At 44.7% G+C, this 23,475-nt stretch overlaps 3 protein-coding genes across 3 annotated transcripts; 1 reads left to right on the plus strand and 2 right to left on the minus strand.

The window, feature by feature from the left end:
* Positions 1-2,092: 2,092 nt before the first annotated feature.
* Positions 2,093-2,937, minus strand: prr18 (proline rich 18). Its single transcript, XM_070841529.1, has one exon. The coding sequence runs from the start codon at positions 2,926-2,928 to the stop codon at positions 2,158-2,160; it is 771 nt and encodes a 256-aa protein (XP_070697630.1). The 5' UTR covers positions 2,929-2,937; the 3' UTR covers positions 2,093-2,157.
* Positions 2,938-4,182: 1,245 nt separating this feature from the next.
* Positions 4,183-15,039, minus strand: sft2d1 (SFT2 domain containing 1). Its single transcript, XM_070840923.1, has 8 exons — positions 14,849-15,039; positions 14,111-14,197; positions 13,128-13,210; positions 10,692-10,773; positions 10,507-10,542; positions 10,358-10,416; positions 7,998-8,027; positions 4,183-6,183 (listed from the first exon to the last, which is right to left on the minus strand). The coding sequence occupies exons 1-8, from the start codon at positions 14,912-14,914 to the stop codon at positions 6,144-6,146; spliced, it is 483 nt and encodes a 160-aa protein (XP_070697024.1). The 5' UTR covers positions 14,915-15,039; the 3' UTR covers positions 4,183-6,143.
* Positions 15,040-17,544: 2,505 nt separating this feature from the next.
* lhcgr (luteinizing hormone/choriogonadotropin receptor) lies at positions 17,545-22,780 on the plus strand. The gene is made up of 11 exons (XM_070841565.1): positions 17,545-17,717; positions 19,344-19,415; positions 19,769-19,843; positions 19,935-20,009; positions 20,141-20,215; positions 20,312-20,389; positions 20,483-20,551; positions 20,649-20,723; positions 20,928-21,113; positions 21,345-21,413; positions 21,559-22,780. Exons 1-11 carry the CDS (start codon positions 17,545-17,547, stop codon positions 22,778-22,780), a joined length of 2,169 nt encoding a protein of 722 aa, XP_070697666.1.
* The last annotated feature ends 695 nt before the right edge of the window (positions 22,781-23,475 follow it).

The following is a 23,475-nucleotide window of genomic DNA, read 5'->3' on the forward strand; positions in this document are numbered from 1 at the left end:
TCCATCAGACAGCAGTGAATACCAGAGAGGGGCACGTAAACAAGGCCACAATTGAAATGACACAATAGTGGAGGATTACACAACTTTGGGTCACTGAGCCAGCAGATAATATCATCATGGAGAACCAAACGGGTCTTGGTACACACTGTAGCGGCTCAGCGATGATTTCAGTCTGCAACACGGCACAATAAACGCACTTTGTGACATTGACAGGGAACATCTATTCAGGACAAGAGGCTTTATTCTGGCAGCTTGTTTGTTTTGGACCACAATAAAAAACCTGTACTGGGACACATGTTTGATGAATTAGTCACTGAATAAAACGACACTCAGCAGGAAAACAGAAAAGAAAGTGAGGAAACAGTCAGTGCTGATGAGTGGGTTATTTAAAATACCTTGCGGACGGCTACAGGTGGCAGGTGTGCGGCTGATTTAGAGGGCAGACAGCTGGACTGATGCTCTTTGCTCTCAGATCTCATTTCAAATCCACTACAGAGGAAACAGGCACGGATCACTGAACAAACACATCGCAGGAATCCACTCTGCTGACCTGAAAACGACCTCAAATCTCCAAATGATATCAAACGACAAATGTTACCTGAGGATATTTAGGTGGAGGTGATCTCACCAGCTGCTGCTGAGCTTCAGAACCTGTGTCTCCTCTGTTCAAGTTGTGGTAAAACTTTGGTTACCAAGTTACAGAGAACAATGCAGAAGAGTTAAACCTGATTACAGAGAAGCTTAAATACACAAATACACACCGTTTACATGCAGCTTGAAGATTTGATTTGTGTCTGAAGCTCGTGTGCGATTGCTGTGTCCTTTAAAGTTTCAGGTTTAATGATCGATACAATAAAATGTGAGCAACTGAACCGAACCAAGAAAAAAAGCCAAATGTCTCTTTATGGCTTCATTTCTCTTTTATTCTAGTGTTTGTTTGCTGCTGCTGATCATTTCTCCACCTGGTCCCTGAGCAGCTGTTTCAAGCTGAGCAGCACATGAAGCTCTGCAGCTCAGTGGGTGGCACATCAGTGTGGAAATGTCAGGATTAAACGGCCAGTTCAAAGTGGGAGCACCGTTACTGCAAGTCACTCAGTTCTTGGTAGCGTCACTGTTCTGCTCTTGCAGCCACATGCATCGTTTTATAAAGTTAGTAAGTAAGTAAGTAAAGCAGACTGGAGGTAATTTCCTGAGGGGATCATGCACCTGGGCCCTGCAGCACACTGGTCAACCCTGCTTAACAGGAAATCTAAGAAGCTTAGAGCACTAATGCCCAAATGGCCCCAGGTAGCTACAGTGGCAACAAAGAGCCTTTAAAAAAAAAAAAAAAACAGCCTGGGAACTGGCCAGAAGTGTAAAAGAAATCCAAATGACTGCAAATCAGCATCATGTAACAGAATTATTCAAGAGGCACAACACAAATCAGCTTTGAAAAGATTTAAGAGGGTCGGTGACACTTGCATAATTTAAAAAAACAAACATTTTACTTCAAATGGCATAAAATCATCAGCTGAGAAAACGTCTGACAGTACAAATATTTAGCAAATCTTAAATACTGTACATCACTGATAGATCCCTACAAAGGATATGAGCCTCTGGTGAGAGGACACATGAACAGTCCCGTTTGGTTTCAGCAGCAGGCGCGTTTAAAGCCCTCTGGTTGTTGACAGCTTATTGTTCTCCAACACAAAGGAGCGGTCCTTTACGCAGACCTCTCTGCCAATCCACTGGAAACAGAACCCATGTGCAAAGGACGAGAATATTAAGGTTTTCAGTTCTTCAACAAAACACTGGACAGGCATTCAGCCCGCAGAGCATCGGCCCTGTGGAGCAGGAGGAGCGCTGCTAAAGTCCCATTTTGTTGAGGTCAGTGAATGCCACATTTCCTCCTATTCCAATGTTCTCATCTACGGTTATAATCTGGATTAATTATACTTCTTATGGTTTCTTTATCTCAGCAGTTAATTCCGTAACAAACTGACATTCCTCTGCAGACGGGTGGAGGTGGTGGAGGTGGTGGTGGGGGGGGGTTCTCCCTCCTCATTTGCAAGCATTTAATTTACAAATTACTCAAATTTGCGATGCCATGAAACCAGGCTGACATCATGTGTCTTCAGTCTGCTTGTCTGGACAAAATGACAGAGCAGAAGTCAGGTGTCAGCAGCCTTTAAGGTGCGGGAGTGCAGAAAGTTTGTCCACTTTTCCCAAAGCGGCGGCGTTTTCGACCCCTTTGAGCCACTCTTTACACTTCCTCACCACCGTCTCATCCACGTCCCCGTCCTCCTCCTCGTACTCCACATCATCGTACTTGTACTGATCGTTCAGGAGAGAGATCTTAACGATGGCGGTGATGTCCTGCTCTGCGCTGTCCGGCTTGGCGACAGGAGCGCAGCCTTTGCCCCCCCCGTGCGCCTTCTTGGATGGAAACACTCGCCTGTGCCGAAAGTCCGCGGAGGCGCAGCACTTCTGCTGCTTCGCGATCATCTGTTTTTCTAGATTCCGTTTCTGGATGACGAGGATGGCTTCAGGGGTGAGGCTGAGCGTGAACTGGATCTCCTTCTTGGCCTCGTCCTTGCCGTGGAGGTGTCTGCTGGAGTCCATGGAGCTGGAGCGCCTGACCCCCTCTGAAGAGTCCTGAGGTTTGGGCACCGCCAGCCAGGAGCATTTACCCTGGGTCTCCTGGCCGGCACCCGCCTGCTGAGCTGGGGGGCTTTTACTCTTGTCCTGCTGGGCCTTTCGCCCCAGATTCCGTAGATTCGCCGACGTCCACGAAATGGCCTGCTTCTCCTTGTCGGACCCCCCCTTCTCCCTGCCGGGTTTGCTGGTGAGCTCGGTCTGAGGAGGCACTCCGTTGGCTTTCTTTTTCCCGAACAGCTCCCTGCCAGGAGAGGAGATCCGCGGGTGGAGGCTGATGGGCGGAAAAGGCATCTTTGTGTCTGGAAGCGATCAGGATAGAAAAACGTGCAAGTGCTCAAAGTGCGGCTGAAGAAGTCGTGCGCAAAGCGACGCGCGGCGCTCTGCGGGCATCATCCACCGGGGGGGCTGCGGTGCACCTGTTGTCCGCGCAGACTGGAGCTCAACTGGTGCGCGCACACACAGGCTGGCTGCTTTATGGTGGAGCCGGCAGGAAGGCGTGGTCAGCGGCAGCGCCGAACAAAGCCACGGAGGAGCGCTGGTGATGTCATTCCATCATCTCCTAGAACTCCCCGAAGAGATGAGACACCTCACGGCCCCCCCCCCCACCGTCTCTCCTCACAGCTCCTCTGGACCTGCTGGTCTCCAGTTGGACCGGTTCTCTCTCACACACACACACTTATACACACACACTTATCCTTGTAGTTCTATCTTTGTGAGGACACTTCATTAACATAATCATTCCCTGGACCCTAACCCTAACCCTAACTTAAGCCTGACTCTAACCTTAACTTAAGCCTGATTCTAACCTTTACCTTAAGACCAAATCTGAACCTTCAAACGGACACTTGAAGTTGTGAGGACCGGCCAAGATGTCCTCACTGTGCTGGTGAAGATCAGGTTCTGGTCCTCACTATGTAGGACGGTACAAGAACACACACACACACACTTACACACACACACTTACACACACAGACACACACACACAGCCTGATGAACATTAACAATCTTCCAGAAGTTGTGCTTTAATCCCTAAGTGGACACTGTGGCCTACATGCTGTAATTACAAGTCTGGGTTTCTTAAATGTGACTTTTTCTGCCTGATTTTAAATAACTTTTAAACATTTTTTTTTAAACTTCCTACATTTGTACGAAGATGCACTTCAGAAGTCAAACTCATAGTAAAACTCTCCTTTTAAAACTACGACTAACTGGAAGCTTGTTTTGTGCAGCATCATGTGTGACCCACTCTCCGGCAGCTTTACATGGAACAGAACCACAGTTTGTGTCCTTGAACGTGTCGCAGGCTCAGTGAGCTGCAGTTTGATTTCATCCTTTCAGTCAAAACTGTCTCAAATGTCAATTAGCCGCTGTTCTTCCAGCCGTGTCGCCCATGAAAGGCATCAGGGGGAATAAACAAATGGTCCACAGTATTGATTTCTCTTCCTTTCTGCCGTTATCAGCAGACGGTTCCACAATTGCCTCGGTGTGTTCGGTTTGTCTCCCTCAGAGCGGACGGTAGAGGAAATCAATGCTTGCGCCCAGATCTAGTTTTTAAACCTTTTATTTGATATTGCTGGAGGACTTTTACATTTTCCAGGACAAAACGTTTTGCTGTTGAGTCACTCAGCAGATCAGCATGAAGGTCACCAGATCCCCGTGTGGAAATCACACTTTTAGGAATAATTTAAACTGTTGTAACAAATGAATTGCTTTTAAAAACAGGAAATGATGCATAACATTAAATGTGTGTCACACTGTGCCCACAACATGCTTTGTGTTTGGCTGCTGTTCCAGCTGTTTCTGAAACTGTATCTCTAAAAGCACTGAACCAAAGATCTGTTCACCGACTCTCTAACTAACACAGGACCAAGTCATTTGTTCATTTTTATGAGAGGACTTGGATCATTAAGCCGATGGAGCTGTGGCTTGGGATCCCTCTCCTCTCTGACATAACAATGGATTAGATGTAATGAAGAGGAAGCAGTTGGGAGACGCTGACAGATTGCGGAGGTCAGGGTGCTTCCCCTTCACCCGCAAACTTCGCTGTAATCCAAAAATAGCGAAGGCGAAGGAAACCGATCACAAAAACAACCGCGCTGCCTTCGCTCCACAGAATTATGTTGTCCCCAAGATTAATAGCTCAAGGATTTGCTGGGTCTCTGCCAAGTTAGTCGAACAAGTTGTACTGAGGGGAGATTTCGCCCCTGCTAATCCACCACCACATTACACAAGCATCTAATCAAACCGTGGGGGCTGCACAACAGGAAGTGAAATGGTTTTTTTTTTTTTTTTTTAGTAGCAATGAAGAAGAAAGAAAACCTGGAGGCATGTTGGTGAAACCTTGAGCAAACCCTGCAGCTGACACACGGGGCCGTCTAAACACTGACTAACACTTTTAAATCATTTTCCCACTTTGGACCCAAACGGTGGTGAGAGAAGCTCGACCGATCGGTCCAAGGTGTTCTCTAAAAATCATATAAAAACACATTATCCTCATCAGGATAATGTGAACATCTGCGCCACAGATGGGGGGGGGGGGGAGGCCGAGGTTATGAATCTTCCAGGGGAGGTTGTCATGACAACGGCATCCTCAAAGGCTACGCCATCGAGCCGAAGCAATGCAGGGAACCCGGCGCAAACTATACTGGGTTATTAGGTCACATCAAAGCCACGATGCTCAGAAAAGCGTAATTAACTGGGTCATTGCTGCATCTGGCAGGAAATCAAATTTAAAAAGGACGAAGGCATGTTAATGTAATGAGCTCAGGAGGGTGGGGGGAGGGGGCAGGTGTGTTCATACACACATGGAGGACTAACAGACTAGACAGGAGCTGCTTGGTTTTTTTTTTTTTTTTTAAATCTCTTTAGCTGAAAAAAAAAACCCTCAAAAGAGCCGTGGATATCATATATCCCAGTGCAAGATCAGTGAAGCAATGCCTGGATCGCCTGAAGGGAAATAATCATAAATAAACATGGAAAAGCATCTGAGAGCCTCTTCATACATCAGTGCCTCACACACAGAAACACACAGACAATATGTTTTAACACTGCTCGTCTGTTAGAAGTCAGAACGCCTTTTAAAACCCTGAAGAAAATGGAACTGCTTAAGATGTAAATACGCCTGGTTGGTCAATAAATCTCCTTTTATATACACATGAATATAGATATTTATAATGTTAAGGCATCTGTGTTGTCAATTACAATGTAGAGCAAAGTGAAAATAACCTCCCTGCACGAAGATGGTATAAAATCCTCTGAAAATATAGGAATCTCTTTAAATATATTAAAGGCACTCATGTCACTCACATCAAAAGCAAAAGAGCGTAATAATCTGGTTATAGATCAGCTAGATTTAAAAAAGCAAGAGTTCACAGTATGAAAGAGCCGTAGTAAAAACCTGGAGATATAAAGTATAAACAAGCAACAAAAGGGAGTATTTTACAGAACTCTTCTTGCAGGTTGTATATTGGGACCAGTCTTCACGTTGAACTGTGGACCACGGCGTCCTAAGACAGACAGGTTGTGAAGCATTTCATCACAGCATCCCTGCAGGAAGAAAACAAAACGTCTTACAACACAAACAATGAAGAGAAGAAGAAGAAGGAGAAGAAGAAGAAGAAGGGATGGAGGAACAGCAGAGGAAGAATTCCGTCATGTGGACAAAATTAAAAGTGACAAATAAAAAAGCCTTGGGTGGGGCTGGTCATGAATAAGTGAGCGTGTTTTGGCGGGGGGGAAGCACCGCGCGCTCGGAGTGACGGGGGCTCCCCTTCTTCTCCAGGTTACTCCGTGTTGAGGGATGATGCAACACGAGCGGTCGCCATGGTAACCGCAGCAGCACCGCGCGGTTGCCACCGGTGTGTGTGTGTTGCTATGCAGACTCTGCCTGCAGCCACGGTCGAATTTCGGCGGAGGAGGTGTGAAGCCAGTCAAGGTTAAAAGGAGAAGGGGGGATCATAAGCAGGGGGGGGGGGGGCGGCGGCGTTCAAAACCAAAAAACACCACAATCCTCATATTCTACCTCCGTCACAGCCTCAGGTTTGTTTTTATACACTCACTGGAGGCAGGATACTATTTTTACTTCCCCAAAAACTTCATGAATAAATGATCACCCCCCCCCCCATCCTATTTCTGATTAAATATCGGAGCAGCAGCCCCAGAGCACTGTGGGAAGTGCATATGCAGCAGGTTTCAGGCAGGAGAGGTTATAAATAGGAAACAAGGTAAACCACATTAAAGGATCAGGTCTCTGGCCATGTGGGGCTGAGGTTAGCCGACTATCACAGTTTGTTTGACCACACACAGGACTGAGTGAGGGGGGGGTGGGGGTGGTAGTGTGATGGTTTTTAATACGTCACTGACAGACAACAGAGCGCCAAATGATCAAATCTAAATGAAATGAAAACTGGATTAAAGTAAGGAGCTTTAGGAGAGAAGACGGCGTGTGCAGAACAAAGCAGTGAGAGGCTTCTCCATGGGAATGTGGCTTCTGGAAGGGTGGCACAGGAAAAGGGCTTTGTCTCAGCCACGTATTGTTGTTGGCGTTCAGGCTGGGGGGAGGGGAAAGTCGGGGTGGTTATAGGACGTCTCTCAGCTGTCAGGACGGATTACAGGGTCGCCCAAACACACAAGGCACTTAGTGGGGGGGCTGCACGGGGGCGGGGGGAGGGGGGGGGAAGGCTCTGGACCTTTCACCAAATGAGACATAACGCTGCTTACAGCTGGACCGACAAAACAACATCACACCTCACGTATTGGCTCAGGTGGAGCAACGTGTGGGACAGTTTGAGAGGCGAAGAGAAGAAATGTAAAAAAGAATTCAAGGCTCTTACGCTCCAAATCATCTTCAATAAAACAAGTAACCGTGACAGAAAGACTGTTATGAGACCACTCTGTGCTTTAACCTTGTGGAGTTTAACAAAAAAAAAAAAAAAAAAAAAACACAAGTCATGGAAAAGCTACGATGGGGGAAAGATAGAAAATGTTTTCATAAATCTGGCTCAAAGAGACGATTTCATGTGGATCAGTTGGATAAAGCACAGAGGAGTGAGAAACAACAAGCTGCCATTTGCTGGGCAGTGAGTGGCCACACTAGTCGTGGTGGTGGTGGTGGTGGAGGGGGGGGGGGGGGATTACAGCCATATGGTGGAGGCAAACAGAGTTTAGAGGTAAATGAAAACATGTTTTTATTGAAGGGCCACTCAATGTGTCCCCGCTAGTCTGTTGTTCGTGGCAGCGCAGTGTTATTGGTAGAAAGAGGGATTATTGAGCTCTAACACACCAACAGTGAGTTCAGTAGCAGACACACACACCTTAAGGCCACTGCAGGTAAAACTAACTGAATAATCATGTTGTCTTACCTGGCGAATGGAATGTAGGAGATGCTATACCTGCAAGACAAAAGTACAGACAAAGGAGAGTGAGTTACTGTTTTAGAGACTTTAGAGCTACTGACTGTAAATAATAAGCACTTTAATATTAAACAGTATTAATCTCATTATGTAATAGATTTCTCTTAGTTTTCCCCTAAAATGGATTCAAAGTTGGAATTAGTGTACAACCAAAACATTCACCATTACACAAATTCAACATGATGACTGGAAAATGATCTTTACTTAAACTTAAAGTGTGTTTCACTGAAGCCAGTCTGCACGTCATGGGTTTGTTATGATGTGAGAGGAGAGATTAAAGATTAACAGAGCAACGCACAGTTTTAGGATTAACAGCAGCATGATAACGGCTTTTTGGTGAGCAACTTGCAAAAATGTAAAGCACGAGTTTGAAATGCTGCACGAAGCAGCGATGGCTGGACCGAGGGGTCTCTGATGTCGCTCAGCGGGGAGATTAAGTGAACGTGATGGAGAATAAATAAGGCTCGCTGTAATCTTTGCTCTAATGACTCCAGACAAGCCAAACACCAAGAGCAGCAGAAGCCGAGCAGGAAACAAAAAAAAATCCCCTGATCAAACTCCTGACTCGTTTAAAACATGTGAGGAATCTGGTTGAATGATTAACGAAGCCTGACTGACATCTTATGTGACCCCCAGCGAGCAGGAACCCTCGTCGATCCTGTTCAGCAGCAACACGACAACTAAATAATTAAACCGAGCAAACAAGTCAAGTCCAAGCTGTCGGCGACGTTTTGTTTCATTAAACTGCAGTGAGTCACACGGTCGCCTCACAGGCTGGACTTTGCCCGCCTGTGTGTGTGTGTGTGTGTGTGTGTGTGTGTGTGTGTGTGTGTGTGTGTGTGTGTGTGTGTGTCAACGCTTTTATTACAGAACCACACAGATGTCTGAGCGTGTGTGTGGGAGTGTGTGCTGTGCCGTGCCGTGCCGTGTGTCCCCCCCCCCCATCTCCTCTCCTCTCCGGTCTGCCGAGAATGAGCCTGAGATGTGTGACTTGTGGTTGCCATGGTGACGCCTCCGAGAAGGCGCAGGCAGAGCGGAAGTGAGCGAAGCTACGAGGCAGTGACGCCGTCCCGCTCAGCGACGCACTGATATCTGTCCGCCGACTTCCTCCTGAGTTAACGGGGGGGCGTTCACACACACTCACAGGTACTGACATTGTTCATTCAGTCAATAATTTTTATGTTAAATTAAATGTTGTGATCAGTAACTCCAATACAAACACAAAAGATATTCCACTTACAGTGTAATTAACCAATTGACTGAATAGTTGAGGCTTTATTCAGATCGACTACTTGATGAACTAAATAGTTTTGTGTGTTTTTTTGATTAAACCGAGCTGATTAAAGCTTTCACACTGAAACAGGAAACTATCAAATGAGTTTGATAGCAGACAAACTGACAAATAACCCTGTGGACACTAATCTAAGAGTAAATATCAAACACGTGTTATTAAAACTGCTCAGGTCGTGGACACCTTAACAAATGATCAGACTGATTAAGGACTCAGACAGGCCGTGCTCTCTCGCTGGACCGCTGACTCTAGTGACCCCGACAGAGACTTTGTCGTCTGTGTCAAAAACACAGACGACGGAAAACACCCGTCTGTCTCCAAATCTCTTAAGTGCTGATCCTCTTCCTCTACAGGCCACAGACACACTGACCTACCAACCTTCTTCGTCTTCTTACAGCACGTCTGACTCGACAGGTACGTCAAGCAGATGTCACCGAGTGCTCAGGGAAACGAGGGCAAACCGATCTGATCAAAGGTTTCATAGTGCATCTCATTCTCATGACATGAAAACCTCAACGTAGGAAATGTGCTCTTTAAAGTTAAAAAAGGCCTGAAGTGTCCTGAAAAGAGACGACGCTCTGAAACTGGTGGTGACGTGCTGCTGAAAGTGCAGCGTGACGATGACTGACGCCTAGTTTCACCTTTTATTCTCAGATTTTAGATTCAGAGGTGGACGAGGCGATAGCAGCAAGTTTAAGGAAAGCCGGTGCGCTCTCTAAGAATCACACACCGGGGCAGAAATTAGCCTTCACTGTTTGGTTCAGTGTAAAAAAAAACAAGAGCAAACTCAGCGGTAAGTCTCCTTTACGCCGACACCGGAGGATCTCTGCGCTCGAAAGGTATCTTAAAGCATCAGCAGCGTTATGGACTCAACTCATTACTCATCGACACTTAATGCAAAAGCAGCTGGAGCAAAGTTCTCCTTCCCGGACAGACGGACACCATCTGAGGAGGTGTCAGTGATGAGTGAAGCAAATGCCAACTGTACTACAGGGGAGACGTGTCCGGTCACACTTACCACGTCATCGCCAAAAACTGCAGAATACAGAAGATGATAGCCAGTCCTCTTTTATGCCACTATAAGAAAAAATAAAAGCACAAAACCGTGATTGTAATAACTGGAAACTAAAACAATCAAGACTGTAAACGTGTGTGTTATCTACGTACCCAAAACACGGCACAAAGTGTTAAGATGAAGCAGAGCTGGAGGAAGAAAGAAAGACATGGTGATATTTTAGAGAAGAGATACGGCACAAAGGTCTGCACTACTTTCATATAAACATTGTTAAGATAAAACATGAAGATACAGCGAAGCATCAGGCTACATAAGTAAAACACATATTCATATTTACCAGCATAACAATGGTGGCTATCAGTCTGGTTGGTTCAAACATGCGCTTCAGCTGTTTCAGTGGTCCCATTAGGAAGCAGGTGCTGTCGAACAGACACGTTTTAAACATCAGTAAAGACAATAAAAAAGGGTCTAAAGTAAAGGTGCAGGTGAAAAAGCCTTCTTTCCCCTTTCAGCAACCTTTGTGATAATGATGAAGTCCATCTACTGAACATCTTGGGTCGAAAAATTATTCTCTTTTCCATAATTTAGCACCTGAAGATGAATTTTCTGTATTTAAACTTTATTTTTTTGTTGGATTTCTGAATAGTCTTTACATGTGAACACACACACACACACACACACACACACTAACCCTTAACCATCCCAGCTAAATATCTTACCTAACCCTCATGCTCACATTAACCCAATTCTAACCTTAAAATGAGTCTTAACCTTTTCAAATTGTCCTCACAATGCAGGAAAGTCCTCACAACCCAAACTTGTTCTCAGAACTACACAAAGACATTTACACTCACTGAGGATGATGTGACCACCGTAATCACATTCACACTCTGTGCAGCTATTCGGGGGTAAATATTTCATGGCCAACACCACGATGACACATTCAAAACCTCCTACATGATGCATGCGTGGCGTCAGTGAATGTAATGAGACAAAGGCTTTCCCCGCTGACGAGGCACGCAGCTCTGGGCCCGAGTGGGTAGAGGGAGTCTGCGTCACATCTGTTAGATGAAACACGAGAGCAGTCTGTGTTGACGCAGGCTCTTTCTGCTGGACAGCAGAGAGGGACGGACGCTCCGTGTGACAGAGACACTAATGATGTCCACACACAGGCTGCTGCTGCTGCCGACCGGGGAGGAGGATGACAGCGCCGCTAAAGCCGTTACCGATACGTCTAGAGATCTGTCTGGAGAATTTGGAGTCAAAGTCATTGGCTGGAGTTTGATTTAAAGCTTGATCTTTTCTGGTTACATAACAGCAACAAAAAAAAAAAAAGAGACCAAATTCACACTTTAGCAGGCTGTCAAGTAGAGATATGCAAATGAAATGCAGCATTTCCAAATGTCTTTTCCAAAGCAAGACATTTTGATGCTTGTCAAAAGGGGATCAGATTATTGACAATTGTTTGGGCCATGACCTTCCACTAGCGGGGGCAAAATGAGGGAAGCAGTGGTGTCTGTGTAATCTTCTTCAGTCAAAGTCACACACAGATGAAAATGGGTTTAAGATCTGTAAGATGTGACACTGTGCTGCTTTGGATCGCTAACCTGCGCTATGAAAGCAGAGGGTGACCCAGTTTCTTGACACATCTAAACCTTCTGGACATATGATACCTGAAAATAGACACTGCCCTGTCTGAAAAAAGCCTTCATCAATAGTTCACTGTCTGTCAAAGAAGTCAAAGCAGTCATGATTATGTTCAGACCTTGGATTATCTAGATTAGATCATCCATAACGGGGGAAAATCCAATATGCTGCTGATATCTAGTGAAGATAAACTCCTGATCTTGGTTGACAGTTACATCAAGATTTATAGACAACAGGGATACGACGACGTCTATATGTGTCACTGTGGAAGCTTTGTTTAAGCACACAGGCAGATCCTGGGAACACTGGCTGAACCACACTACAAAACTTTTCACTTCAAACTTAATTCTATTGTGCTCAGCTACAAATTTGAGTTTGTGTAAATTAGAATAATGAAGAAAGATTAGACCTGATTAGACCCTGCCTGTGTGAGGCCCTGCAGTGACTCATCCCTGTGTGCTCCTACACATAGCAGACAACATTTACTCAACGCATAGAAACAGAAAACTGAGGCTGTGGAATAATAATAGGAGATAAACGCTAATGTCTGGTCCGCTCGTAGTCACCGTTAGCAAAACAGACAGTTAGGGAACACAGACCAGTGAGCATTAGCTCTGTCTGCCTACTTCTCTACCGTCTTTCAAGCAACATACAATTAAGATGCATTGCTGCAGAATTAATCGCATGATTATCAATTAAATAAACATAACGAGCGCCTCCTCTGTTGCATGCAGTGATCAACAGTCTGCTTCCCAGACAAAGTTGCAGCTACACGCTGGAGCAGATTTCATGTTATTGTGCTTGTAAAGGTTGTTTTCTGTTTGTTTAAGTTAGAATTATACTAAAAATGTCTAATTATACTAATGCTAATCTGATTAAATAATGGAGATTATTGCTTTGGCTATAATCCTACAGCCTGGAGCGGAGCCAGAAGTCACCACTGTTCATCATAATAAAGCCGAGCAGCAAGCCTCAGAGAAGCGTGGCTGTGCCCAGAATGACTCTGGCAGGGTGCGGCAGACGGACTGATTGTGTTCCTGGCAGCGCTGACACACCGGTGAACTAAAATACATCAAAAAAATGTCAGTTCTCAGACCTGCTAATGTGAGCTGGACTGAAGTCTTACCTGGCAAGAGCTGCGATATTCCCCAGCGTGTAGAAAACGGCAAAAAGCTTGATCCCATTTGGAACGAACAGCAGAGCTGAACCCTGGAAGAACAGCAAATTAATCTGTCAACCACAAAGAATAACCTCACCGCACTTCAACCAACGAGTAAAAGACAAAAGAAAACAGTTTTATCTAACAGCTAAATGAATCCTGGACTAGTAAGACTGAGGTCTAACATCTTATGTGATTTTTGTTCTTGGAAAAACCAAACAAACAAATACAAACTAGTAATTCTGTGCTGTCTAAAGTTTTACAGTGACATACATGTATATAACAGTTATTGAGGGAAACTTTTATTTCAGTGCCTAATTTTTCTGGCGGCCATGAGGCCACTGAATCAAACAGAACACCAGCAGTCACAGATCAGCAGTCCTCTTACTTATTTTTGCCCACAATAAATGTTCTGTTTGTTTTAATTCTGTTGCAACCACACACCCGACATGGTGTTTAAGGTTTGGAGGAGTGTGCACTGCTACTGTTTACCGTGGTCATATCAGTGCATTTAGATAGCTGCATCTGACTGCTGACACAGGCACCGCTTACTTCTAAAGCACATGAGCGGAGACACCTACAGATTATGTCGTTTGCTGACTGTCACCACCCGGGCCGACACTCAGAGGCTGTGTGAGTGCTTCGTCAGTGTGCATTATCTCTACGTTGTGGTTTCACAGTGTTACCAGCCGGCACCGCCTGAGACGACACTTCCTTTCATTTGAACTGCAAACTACACACGACAAGCTGAGACTTGCTGCTCTTTCCAAACTTTAAGCAAGCTTCATGTGTTAATTAAGTACAAGTGACGTGTACCAGTCGCTTTAATCTGCAAGTGCAAAACAACAGGAATGTATCTTGCTGGCGAAGGTGTTAACAGAGTTATGAGCACTCTCCTTTCTCGTCTGTATAAAATCTGCCTCTTCATCGTAAAGGTCTGAGACACTCACGAGTATTGAGCACAGGATGCCTCCAGCAAAGCATATGAAGAACCATTTCACCCTGGTGCTGTAGCTGAGGGTGCTGGCATCAAGGACCTGGTGAGAACAATGGGAGGATGTCACAAGACAAACCTAATGACCTGCAGAGAGACCCACACACTTCCTACTAATGATTTAACCATGTTGGCTGCAGCCAGGCAGACACCACCAGCTACAGGGTTTTATCTTAGGGACGTTAACATGACTCACTGTACTTAGGCAAATTAACCAACAAAACAGTGAAGTGGAACCTGCAAAGAAATGCAGAACTGCAAGCATGATGAAACTTTTAACTGCAGCAAGTTTAAAAAGTGCCATCACATCACGTAACATTAAACACATGCAAGTGGGCACCTTACCTCTTTTCCTCCTCACCGTGAAGGCGTGTAAAAAGTGCAAATAAACAGACACATACAGTTTAACAGATGCAGACAGAGGAGTTTGACAGTTAGCACGATAATGAAACAGTGCTGCTAGCTGTTAGCAAAACGGCTAAGAGGCTAAGCTAGCATAAACTGATATTTTACTAGCTAACTGTACGAAAAATAAAACCACAGCAACATTAATGACAGGTAAGATATCCGAGCAGCAACGCTGGGTCACAGAAAGGAAAACAGAATTGGCAAAGAGATGTTGTTTTATTCAGTTTTGTCCGTTTCCACAGCGTTAGCGTTAGCAGCGTTTGCTGTCATTACAGATGCTAGCTACCTGTGCAGTGAGACCCAACTCTTCATTCTCCTCTTGGCCGCTTAACACACGACGAAGCTTGTCCATCGCTGGAGAACAGCAGGCAAAACGGCCAAAAAAGACCCCGAAGCTCTGGTTTATCTGAGTCCTACCGTACGTGTTCTGGTTATGACAACAAGTTGTGATCGTGGTAGTGGCAAGTTTGACTTCCTGTCGTCCTGGGCGACGCTTTCTGTCGAGTACTGACTCAGAATCAGATTGTAGTCTGTCCGTGTCGGCCCTGAACGCCGCGGAGGTGTTTCAATAACAGACCTCAGATCAGATTTTTAGGGTGACGTCACCAACCGAACTTCCCCGGAAGTGTTGCTGCGTTCAAAGCTATCGGAAATAACAAAATCAACACATTAAATGATACGAGCCAAATAAGCAGCCATGTTGTGTTCTTATTTTGAAACTTTCTATTAAATAAAAGAAGCAGACACTCACTGATTTACAGAATATGCTATTTCAAATACAAAACCCCTCTTAAACCTGAAACCTGTTCAGGTTTAAGAGAATACATACGTATTCCCTGTATGTGATTTGGAAACTGCCCTTTAAGAGTGTTTATTTGCCACTATTGGCCAATTTACTTGTTTAAAACACTTTCACATTTTCTCTTGATTATTTCAAAATACAAGGCACAATGTGAGCGCTGCTTTAGGCTCCCTGCTGCTGTTTTCCTGTCGCTTTGTCTCCACCCAGTGGAAACACAAGGACAGAGTGAGACCCAGTGAGCTCAGTCAGTGCAGAAGACAAGTTACCCTTAAAAAGTGTGTCCTCCCGACATGACCATGCTTGGTAGTTTTACTGCCTTATCTAGTGCAGAGAGTGTTTTGACTAATTCCATGAATAACTTCTGCATTGGCTAGCCCATACAAAAGAAATTGGGTGTCAAACACGATTATTTTGATTAAAAAATTGAGAGGGGGAAAGTTTTTTTCAGCAAATAAATGTTTTACTTTATCTTACTTTTCTCACAATAATTGATTTGATGATTCCTCAAAGTTTTGTGTGTAAACATGGAGTTTGTCCGGCATCAACCTGCTGGAAAAGATCAAAAAAAAGTTTCTACCTGAGGTTTTCATCAGTCCTGTCGGCCTAAAAGTGCCATGTTTTCAAATCCTTTCAGCAAATCATCCGGTAAAGACATTCTGTGTGTCAAGGCTGTGTAATGTTGCCTTGTCTTTATCAGGAACGTAAGTGGCGCCAAACGAGATAGCTTCAGTTAAGGGAGGCTTTTGACTTTGGGTCATACTGTCCTCCTGAGGGAAAGAGTCGCTGACTTGGCTTTTTATGTGTATGCTAGCAGAAATCTTTATTCTAATTATCCTTTAATAGACTGTAATTACAAACACACACACACAGTTAGGGAGCACAATCAAAAGGAGAGACTGGCACTGAAAACACAACACATACACACAAACAGTCCTCTTCCTTAAAGTGGGATGCTGCTACATTTGGAAATCACAAATTAGCCCGGCCTTAAAAACCTTGCTGAGCATTTGCAGACCGCAGACACACAGCAGTTTATATCGAGCATCATCTTACACCTGGTGCATTCACAGAAAATGTGAAACAGCAGCTACACACATAAGAAAAATGGAAAACTTTCATTCTGAGACACAACAGCGAGATGATTCGTCTAAGACTAATGATGAATATTAAACATCCTGGAGACTGCAGTCATCTTATCGGAGTCAGGTTTCTCATGTGCACTGTTCATAAGTTAGAATCCCACCATAATAACCACAGATTATGGAAAGCAGAAGCTAAAATCTAAACATTTAAGTTGTTGAGGGACACATTAAGCGCTGAAGATGCAGCCTTGCTGTTTCCAGAGATAATAGCAATAATAAAATCTACTTTAAATACCAGCATGCATGAAAATATTATGGCCTAGCATGTTGTATTTATTCAACAGTGAAATCTCATTAGAGACGAGTGTGATGGATCCATCAGACACACAGCTCCATGTTCCCTGTGATCTGACTCTTCTCATTCATACGCTCATACTGATGGGCTGGTGTTTGCTTTTTGCACTGAGGGAGGAACATTCCTCAGTCCTTATTTAATCTGTGCACACAGACAGTTAATATAATGTGAACGAGGGGTCATTGAATCACCTTGTAAAACCAGGGTCTCTCCTCTGACGCTCCTGTCTACATGTGGACGTGTCCTTTGGAAAGACACTGAACGCCACATTGTTCCTGATGGTCAGACCTGCACTTTTACTGCTAACTTATTTATCATCATTTACATTTAGTGGCTCAGTGGTCGACTGTCCACTTGATGCAGGCGGACTGGGACTGTGCGTCTCAGCTGTTCCTTGATCTCCCTCATCAGCCAAGTTCAGGGTAAACCTCCTCATCATGCATATAAAGACAAACTGCACAAGCACAGTGTAAAACCAGTGAAATTCAACTACCAAAGGACAACAGGTACGTCTGACTTTACTATCAGCTGCTTCCCAAAGCAGAATCTGCCACACTTGAGCCCCTTGATGAGAAGTGGATCATCAGGTCGCTGAGATCCCCCTCTGCACGCCTTAAGAGTGACGATCTGCTGCAGCAAAAAAAAAAAAAAACCATAAGGGAGGGCCAAACATCTACACACGCAGCCTTCACTGGACATCCCAGCTTCTCTGGGTGTTTGGGCGTTTTCCAGACAGCACAACAATGTGGACACCGCTGCCTGCGCTCCTGCTGCTGTCCGCTTTATTCTTCTTTGGCTGTCAGCGCGCTTCGGGCTTCGTGTGTCCGGGGATCTGCCGCTGTCTCTCCACCGACATCAGATGCAACAATGTGACTCAAGGCTCAGCTCGGATGATGGACCACAGAGACAGAAGACTGTAAGTCCGAAATACTGAGATACACTTTCCGATCTGGCAGCGAGCTGAGACATGATATCAGACATTTTCAGTGACTGGAGCTGTTCGTTTTAAAGTTTGCCAATGTTGATTGATAACTGATCAGTCTGTCTATGCTTGTTAATGCATTTCGCACCATCATTGTGACAGATATGATCGATTTCCATCTGTTTTTTTAGGCAACGAACTGCTCTGATAAAGGTGTTACCAGGACTGTTCCGTGCGTATTTACGCATGGAGCGAGGTTCCAAGAGCGCGCCGGCTTGGTGACATGTTGAGATGAAGTTAAATGCGGGGCTGCTTAACTGACAGTTACACATTTCACATTTGTTTCATAATTGATTAGATATTATAACTGAAGTTAAAGCACACAGCTGACTGATTGTTCTTGTTGGAACATTTTCCAAACACTTCCTCCAAGTCTAAAAGAAATATATTGGCCAAGCACAGTAATGATAACTGCTACATATGAAGCAGACCTGGTGTCAGTATTGATGGAAAAAATCTGATCACTATCAATAAATAGGATAAGTAGTTTGTCTGGATGTCCCCCCCACTGACAAGAGGTTTCACAGTTGTCATGAGTTCTTTGGAGCATCTCTGTTTCTGTTTCTGTGCATAAAAACATCTACAAATGTCCTCCAGCAAATCCTACTTTGTGTTGATACGTCATTTGTCTTTTGACAGGCTCTGGTTTTATTTTTCTTTAAACCTAAACCATGAGAGGTCTGTCATTTTGATATCTGAGGAGCTAAAGAAAAATGAGTCTTTACAAAAACATCCTCTATTTCCAATAAGACATCTGCTCTGACAAATATAACTGTGTGTACAGACCTACATTAAAGACAAGGAGACTCAGTTGTGTTATTTTATTTATTCTTTTATTGTTTTGGCCAGTGTTTGCACCTCAGCACCTCCTGGTAATGAGATTAAAATACAGGAACACGAATAGAATATTTCTTTATGCTCCACAGTTCAGACTGAAGGACGTCGGCATGTTTATATTTCCTATTTCATACTTTACCTCATTTAGCAAAAGCACCACAGTGCGTCACAGTGTGGAGAACAGAAGGACCTGCATGTGAGAAACTTAATTACCTGTGAAGAAAATGTCAAGTTGATCTCACACGGCTAAGTAGGCACTCGCCCTCTCAGTCTTTAGGCCGTCTGGGCGTCAGAGCTCGAGTCACGAGCCTTGAAGGTGGAGAATCATGATCTCTTCTTTGGTAAATCAAAGAACCTTGAGTCTCTCCTGATAAGTGTCCAGGGACACCAAGGCCGGTGGCCTCATGCATGTAACGACACCAGCAGCCCCAACACCCACTCCAGGAACTCTGTGTTTTAGAATATCACCAAATTAACCTTATTTTTATGTGTTTTCACGTCACACGTCACTGTGTGGATCCACAAGGAGACATGTGATCAGTGTGATTGGCTGTTATTGGCTAGTTCAAAGTGAATTAAGACAACCTCTCTTCTCCTACATGTACAGTAGCTATCCCATCCTATCCGGTACATTTAAACCCTGTGGTATAAGATACTATATAAGTTACCATAAGATGATATTCTGAACTTAACTGTGCCTCTCCGTGCTCTTTTTTTCTCCAGGTTTCTCTACCACTTGTCTTTGCACACCATTTCGAGCTACTCTTTTGATGGTTTGAAAGGAGTCCAGAGGATGTGGGTATCAGTCTTAACTAATCTGACATTTTGTTGTGTAACTACAATGAGAGTTTCCAGTTTGTGCTGTTCTTCCCTTAATATTCGCTGAATTAGTCGACTAAGGTTGTCATGATGAAACTGTTCCAGCTGTTGTTCCTAGTAGAACAGAGTAAGAATATGGATATGGCCGGTAAAATGGTTCCATCTGTGACTTTCTGTTGTTTTTGTGGCGACACCTCATTAACAAATCTGGTCAAAGATTAGATTTCAGTGTTTGACCCATTCAGAAAACGAAGGACACTGTGTGCACACCAAACAGTGCTGCATGTAAAGGTGCGTCTTCTTTGGATTAACCTGTTGGTGTGTTTCAGTGAGATCGCTCAGAGTGTAACCCTGGAAACTATCGAGACATTTGCCTTTAATAACCTTCACAACCTCTCTGAAATGTAAGTGTTCCCTGTGATGATCTGCTCCATTGAAAGAAGCAGAGTTACTCCTGTGCTGTGGAGCTTTAACTGGTGTTTCATTGCTTTGTAGCTCCATCCAGAACACAAGGAGTCTGAAGCACATTGGCAGAAGGACATTTAACAACCTCCCAAAACTACATTACCTGTGAGAGAAATATAGAACTTAAACTTATGTTCTTTATCATTTTATATAATTGTTTATTTCATTTGAATATTAGACAGATCTACTCTATTAAATACTGCTGAGGATCAATCTCTCCTTTAACACACTAACAGGAGCATCTCCAACACTGGGATTACTGTGTTTCCTGATATTACATCTATCAACTCTCTTGAATCAGAGTTTATCTTGTAAGTACAAGAAAAGTAATGAACATAAGTAAGTAAAAATAAAAAGCACATCACACATAATAACATATAATATTACATTTCATTGTGCTGCTGCAGGGACATCTGTGACAACTTGTATCTGCTGGAGATCCCTCCAAATGCTTTCATGGGGATGACAAAAGAATATGTTACGATGTGAGAACTTCCTTCACAACACATTTACAGTGCAGCAGATGTTGGTCATTCACTTCTCACCTTTCTGCACAACAATCTTGTGACTGATTGCAGGAACTTGTACAACAACGGCATCAGAGAAATACACGACCACGCCTTCAACGGGACAAAGATAGATAAGCTGTATTTTTCCTTTTTCTGACTGAATGATGTGAGTTGTTGTTTTTCTCCTCCCACAGCGTTTAGCTGTCGCTTCACTACCTTGATTTTATCATTTCAGAGTGTTAAAGAATAATAGAAACCTCAGAGTGATCTACAGAGATGCTTTCAAAGGAGCCAGGGGCCCTGGAGTATTGTGAGTGGTCATTTTAAACCTCCTAAAATTCACTAGATTTGTTGCTTAGATTTATTGGGAGGACGATGTTTCAGACAAGCTCTTTATGTCTTAATAGAGTCTTTGCAATTTGCGTACTTAGAATGAGGGATTAGATGGATCTGATGCTCTAAGGCAGCGTCACAACCCCCCTGCAGTCATATTCTCGCCTGTGTTGTTTCACAGGGACGTATCTGCGACAGCTCTAGCAAAGTTACCCCCGCAGGGGCTGGAGTCAGTTCTGGTGTTGTTCGCTCAGTCTGCATACGCTTTGAAGAGCCTTCCTCCTCTGCAGGGGCTGTGGAGCCTCCGAGAGGCCCACCTCACCTACAACAGTCACTGCTGTGCACTGCTGAGCTGGAATGCCCACAGGTGACTTCCATTTTTACAGGTTGATGACTTCAGCCAGCTCTGCCCCACTGCTGCTCCAGTTTTCACTCACTGCTCCACCAGAAACAGAAAACATACTTATTGCAGTATAAAACTAGCAGTGTTGGGCTGTAACATCGGCACAATATACACCATAAGTACAAGTGTTTCACAGGTGTGTCTGTCTGTCTGATCAGAACTGAGTCTTTACACAGTTTCCCTCCTTTTCTTCAGGGACTTTCCCGTTAATCCTGCGTGGAATAATGGCTCCACATATTGCGATGAGAGTGACCCACTAGGGAGGTAAAAAATGATCATGTATTCCTGCTTCTGCAGTGGTTAAACCAAAGTTGACAGTGAATGAAAAGTTTTATTGGCAGCATCAAAACAGCATCGCTGTTTAAGCCTTGAGCATCATAACTCTCTTCTTCCTCTGCTTTGAAATCAGGGTCCAGCGTGTGATTGGAGGCTCTGCAGGTACAACTGTAGTCATGGACATGCCGGCTTTTTCAGACGTTGATCCGTTCATGGAGGACGGAGGCTTTGGGGAGGTGAACTTCCACTATCCAGAACTGGACTTCTGTCAGACCCGGCCGAGTTTGGTTTGCACACCTGAAGCGGATGCTTTCAATCCCTGTGAGGACATTGCAGGTTTTAGTTTTCTCAGAGTGGCCATTTGGTTCATCAACGTGCTGGCCATCACAGGTAACCTGACGGTGCTGCTGGTGTCCTTCACCAGCCGCAACAAGCTGACGGTGCCTCGCTTCCTCATGTGCCACCTGGCTTTCGCAGACCTCTGCATCGGGATCTACCTTCTGATGATAGCCACAGTCGACTTGCGCACACACGGTCACTACAGTCAGCATGCTATCGAGTGGCAGACCGGGCCTGGCTGCAGCGCTGCAGGCTTCCTGTCTGTGTTTGGAGGGGAGCTGTCGGTCTACACCCTTTCTGCCATCACTCTGGAGCGCTGGCACACCATCACCAACGCTCTGCAGATGGAGCGCCGTCTGGTGCTCACGCAGGCAGCCAGCATCATGGCGGCCGGCTGGCTCATCTGCCTGGGGATGGGGATGCTGCCCCTGGTTGGTGTGAGCAGTTACGCCAAAGTCAGCATGTGCTTACCCATGGACATAGAGACTCCTCTGGCTCAGGCCTTCATCATAATCATCCTGCTCTTCAACGTGGGTGCCTTCGTTGTCGTGTGCGTTTGTTATGTGCTGATCTATCTGGCCGTAAAAAACCCAGAGTTCCCCAGAAGAAGTGCTGACACCAAGATCGCAAAGCGCATGGCCGTGCTCATCTTCACAGACTTCCTCTGCATGGCACCCATCTCCTTCTTCGCCATCTCTGCCGCGTTCAAGGTTCCCCTCATCACAGTCACTAACTCCAAGATTCTGCTGGTCCTCTTCTTCCCCATCAACTCCTGTGCCAACCCCTTCCTCTATGCGATCTTCACCAAGGCTTTCAGGAGGGACTCCTACCAGCTCATGAGTGCCATGGGCTGCTGTAAAAACAAGGCCCGGGTTTATCGCATGAAGGCGTACTGCTGCGAAAACGCCGTCAAGAGCAACTTGGGGTCCAATACTAAAGAAGCGGGCACAGGAGTGAGGCTGGCCGCCATGGCACAGCACAGCCATCACCTGAAAGAGGAGGGGGAGCTCGCCTGAGATCAAAAAAACTCTCTCTCAGACTGTTAATAGGACCTATTTCATTCTGCACTGTTGGATTATTAGAGAGAATAAGAAAAATATTATTTAGTAAATGATGTAAACTCCAATGAATTTTACTGTCAGATATCTGATACAGGTTCAGTCCTCTAAAAAGGAGAAATGTTTCATAAAAGCACATTAGTAAAGCTAATAATAACATTGATGATGGCACAGGAAGTGGTAAACCTAAATGGGATGGAGCCCCCCCACTTTGAGTTAGTCCATAAGGTGGGACATTAGATAGAAATGTACAGTAGAGCTACTAAATGGACCTCGTGATGAGATTGTTTCGTCAAATACAAACCCTTCATCTCCTGGTTGTCATCGACTGTTACCATGGAAACCTTGGCTGCCAATTAACCTAAACCCAGAAATGAGTGCATGTAAAATAAAGTGTTAGTTTAATTCCCAGGTTGGTTAAATGTGTTGAAGTGCTGCTCAGTGGTTGTGGCCCTGTTGACCACGTGGTGGGGCAGTAGAGAGGTCAGGGCTTCTTCTGCTCTGCTCTGGTTGTTTTTCAAGACTATTTCAGATTTTGTAGTTGAAATAAAACAGATCTTGTATTGTTTGCATGTTAGAAGACAATGAGCTTCGTTTTAATCTAAAAAGAGAATAATAAAAAACACATAATAGGAAAATCAAACCCTTAGTAA

Source organism: Pempheris klunzingeri, chromosome 12 (assembly GCF_042242105.1).
Source record: "Pempheris klunzingeri isolate RE-2024b chromosome 12, fPemKlu1.hap1, whole genome shotgun sequence".
Taxonomy (NCBI): domain Eukaryota; kingdom Metazoa; phylum Chordata; class Actinopteri; order Acropomatiformes; family Pempheridae; genus Pempheris; species Pempheris klunzingeri.